The sequence below is a fragment of the Prionailurus bengalensis genome, chromosome C2 (genome assembly GCF_016509475.1).
Source record: "Prionailurus bengalensis isolate Pbe53 chromosome C2, Fcat_Pben_1.1_paternal_pri, whole genome shotgun sequence".
Classification (NCBI taxonomy): domain Eukaryota; kingdom Metazoa; phylum Chordata; class Mammalia; order Carnivora; family Felidae; genus Prionailurus; species Prionailurus bengalensis.
Window position 1 is genome coordinate 74,342,308 of NC_057350.1, and position 4,140 is coordinate 74,346,447.

The window sequence follows — 4,140 nt, forward strand, 5'->3', positions numbered from 1 at the left end:
AGACCAGGAAAGGCCCACGCCCCCACAACTCACTGAGTGAAGAATACGGGAGGATACACTCAAGGAGAAGGCCAGGGCTGTCACCAGCCATGGCACCCCCCATAGTGGAGGGCCACAAAGACCCCAGACTATCAAACAGTGGGTTCCCCTTCTCCAGTCACCTCCAAGCACTGCAAAGGCCAAACCCTGTCCTACCACACCATCCCAGCGATGGACAGACCCTCTATCAGCCCAAGGGCCCAGGCATTTTCAGCAGACGCTCACCTGTTCTGTTAACATTGTCCCCTTTATTCTCTCCCCGCTGGACGTGCAAACAGAACCAGAGCAGGGCTACTCTTAAAAAATAACAAAATGTTTTATACACATTTCTGTATGTACAACTGAACAACATTTTACATGTCCCTTTTGCACAGCAAAAGATATAAACATTTAGCTCTGAGAACACAGTTATGTACAAAAAAAAAATGTCAAAAATACTTCACAACAGTGCAAAATATTTTACACAGTATCATGGAGGGAGATCTTTTGAGCAGGAGTGAAGTGTGTGTTTTGAAAGGAAAACTCCTTTTTCAGGTATTAGATGTCTTTAACTGTAAACAAAATGCAACTTTCTTTCATCCCCACCCACCCCCCCACCACCCCTAAACAGTTATTTGAGGAATTTGGCAGAATTTCAAGGGTCTGAGTCTGAGGTAAACAACCCAAGCTCTCGCACCAAAAAGACTGGGGCAAGGAGGTGGCATTAGAGCCTCAAACATTGTGAGAGCAGATTTTTTTTTTTTAATGACATGTCAAGGACAGCGCTAGGCGGCTCCCAGTTACTGTTATTCCGGCGGGTCGGTGGGGTGGAGAGGAAATTAACCCCTCCTCCTCAGGCCCCAGCTGCCCCACAAACAGGAAACTGGCCGGCAGGCACCTCTTGCCTGTGGGACTGCTAACCAGCGGGCCCTTCCCTCACCCCTGCCTCTCTCTCCTTCCGTGCAGGGTTTGCCCCCTCGCATGTCTCCACCCGCAACCTCAGCCCTCTTCACCTCTTCAAACAGAGCCAAATGTGCCGAAGGAGAGGGGCAGGGTAACTCTGGGCCTCAAGTGTCCCATTTCCCCCGCTTCTGGGGAGGGGGTCGGTGGGATGGGGGAGGGGGGAGGAGAACTGCGGGTAAGGAGGTTGTCGAAAGACCCGTGGGGAGTCACGGTGGGGCGCTAGGGGCACGCGCAGGAGGCTGCTGGGATCTCAGCCCTAGTGGGGCTCCTCTGGGCCCGCGCTGTCGTCAGGGCCCGACCGGTCCCCGGCGGTGGCCGAGGAGGCGTCCAGGCCCCCACCTTCGATGGAGCTCTCGCTGCCGGTGCTCTCGCCGGACAGCAGGCGCGTCACCCGCAAGTCGGCCTGCAGGCTGCGCACGTCGTTGCCGAAGCTGAGCTCGCCAAGGTCGTTAATAAGCTGCGACAGCTCGGCCTTCACGTCAGAGGCGCTGCCCAGCAGCAGAGGCGGCGGCCCAGCCCCGGGGCCCACCGAGTCCCCGCCACCCCCTAGCGCCTCCTCGCGGCCACTCTCCAGCGTGTCCAGCAAGTCCCCGCATTCCAAGTGCATGGCCACCACCAGCGCCCGCTGCTCCTCGGCCTCTTCCGCTGCCGGGTCCTCCTCCCCAACGCGGTCCTCCTCCTCCTCCTCCTCCTCCAGGCAGCCCTCGGTGTGCTCCTCTTCCTCTTCTTCCTGCAGCTCCTGCTCCTGCTGTTCGCCGAGCAAGTCCTCGGTGATGGAGCCCAGCTTGGGCGCGCTGCGGCTGCGTTCCACCGGCGGCTTGTAGCAGCAGGGTCCGTGCAGGAGCAGCTTGCGCAGCGGCACTAGCGGGATGGTGTGCGCGCCCACCAGCTCCTGCTGCTGGTGACGCGCATCGTCCCGCCGCTTGAGCCTTTTAAATTCCGCGAGTGCGTTGGCCGACGTCTGGTAGAGCAGCAGGGCCATGGCCTGCGCTTTCTCGGGCTTGGACACCAGCACCGCGTGGCAGCGCAGCATTACCGCCTTGTGCTTGAGCTCGTGCCGGTATACCCAGGCGAAGACCTTGGGCAGCCGAGCGTCCGCCACGCAATAGGTAACGCGGTGCAGCAGGTAGAGGTGGCCCGGGCGGCGCAGTGCGCGCTCCTCGGCGTGCACCATGCGGATGCCCTGCGCACTCACAGTCAGCTTCATCTTGGTGCCCTGACGGCCCGCCTCGCTCTTGCTCCAGATCTTGCCCACCGCTAGGTCAGTGCAGCCGTCGCCGCGCGCCTGGATGGTGGTGGCATTGCCCAGGTAGAGCACGGTGTAAGTGGGGTCCTCGCTGGTGATGTGCAGTTTCTTGCGCTTGGAGCGGAACATGCTGCCCACCCGGCTGAGCGCGCCTTCGGGGCACGCCCGCGCCAGCGAGCTGAGCGCGGAGTAGTGCAGGCTCACCGCGTAGCCCTTGGGCTTGGACGCCTGCCGTGGCGGCGCCTCGGCCAGCAGCTCGAACTTGTGCTTCTTCCACGGCAGCATCTCCGGAGGGCGCCCCCGCGCAGCTGGGCGGCGGCGGCGGAGCGCCGGGTGCGAGCCCAGCTGAGCCACCCGCCCCGGCCGGGCTCGGCCCGGGCAAGACAGAAAAATAAAACTCTGCTGAGAGTGGCCCAGTGGTAGAGAAGTGGGTAGAGAGTAGAATGCTCGGGGACCCCACCGAAGAAGGTATGGGTAAAAATTTTTAATGGAAAGAAAATATTCAGCTGCGAGGGGCGGCGGGGGGGTGGGGGGGGGAGCGCGCACAGATTTACCCCAGCCCGGGCAAGGACCAGGACTAAGAGTCTTAGGCAAGCAAAAGGAAAGACGGAATGAGAGTAGAACGGGAAAAAGATGCGCGAGTGCAAAGAGAGGGGACCCCGGCCAAAGCAGCCGGGACGGGGCGAGAATATGCAGGAACTCCTGGGCGAACGTGGAACTCCCCCGCTCTCGCTCTCTCTCTCTCTCTCTCTCACACACACACACACACACACACACAATCCCCTGGGCTGAGACTAGAAGCTGCGGAAACTGGATGGCGAGTGTGCCCAGGGGCCAGTGCTCCCCAACCCCAAGGGGTGCGGAAGACCGAGAGTCCCTCGACTGGGCTGGTCCCAGAATCAGCTGCTTGCCCCAAGTGCAGTCAGACGCTGCTCCCGCTGGCCGCGGTGGGCCCGGCGCAGCACTCCGGCTGTAGCTCACTGCATCTTCGCTCCGGCCGGACGCGGGGTACTCGGGCTCGGCCGGCTCACTGTCCCGGCTGGCTCGACCGGGGCAGCACGGGGCGCCGAGGGCGGCGCGCGCGCATGGTCGGCTCTGGGGACGGTCGCTACCTCATTTCTTCCCTCCGGGGGTGTCCGACTCCGCTCCCGAGGTCCCCTCGGACTGCTGTCCGCCCGTGCGGCGTGCCTGTCCCGTGCTGCGAGCGGTGTCCGGCTGGCCAGCCTCACATCCTTGCGGTCCGGGAGGAAGATCTCGGGTAAATATAGGCCGGCGCGAACCATTCGGCGCGCGGGGACAGGGGAGGAGCTGAGAAGAGGATGCGTTTCGGGCTCGGACGCCCGGCGGGTTCCTGGTCTCTTAAAGGGACCTGGCTGCAGCCATTTGCCGAGGGAAAGGGGAAACCGGTCCAATCCCGCAATTACATCTCAAATTTTCCAACATCTCATTTATCTGCAGATATCGCCAAGACCTGGGGTTACCCCTCGGGAAAAGCAACTTGTATTCTGGCACTCCACCCCCAGGCTGAATTGCAACTCACTAAATAAACCTATGTCTACATCGAAACTTCTGGGGGAAGTGGTGGAAGGTGGAATTTAGAGTAATTTACTATGCAAAAAAGTTGGGGAAATAGTGGTTCTTTCCTTGTGTGGTAGCTCTCTGAGAATGACTGGGTGCTGTTTAATATTATATTTTTTTCACAATTTTATTTCGTTAAAGGAAATAGAGGCAAAGAAAACACTGAGACTTTTACTATTTGGAGCTCTTTCTGCACAGGCAAGCAGATAGTGAAAAATAAGATTGAACATAATGGGGTGGCTGGAGTGAACAATATGGTATATAGTGCATAAATAAAGTGCTTCCTGACCCCAATCCCTTGCAGTGGCCCCTCTTGCTCTCAGGCCTCAGAGGAG

General features: G+C 59.4%; 1 protein-coding gene across 1 annotated transcript; it reads right to left on the reverse strand.

Annotated features, from left to right (window-relative positions):
* Window positions 1-267: 267 nt before the first annotated feature.
* On the reverse strand, window positions 268-3,668 carry FAM43A (family with sequence similarity 43 member A). The gene has a single exon (XM_043594551.1). It carries the CDS (start codon window positions 2,510-2,512, stop codon window positions 1,238-1,240), a length of 1,275 nt encoding a protein of 424 aa, XP_043450486.1. The 5' UTR covers window positions 2,513-3,668; the 3' UTR covers window positions 268-1,237.
* Window positions 3,669-4,140: the final 472 nt, after the last annotated feature.

What these genes read in the sequence shown, in the direction of transcription:
- FAM43A (XM_043594551.1), bottom strand. Translation starts at nt 2,512, where the DNA reads ATGCTGCCGTGGAAGAAGCACAAGTTCGAGCTGCTGGCCGAGGCGCCG.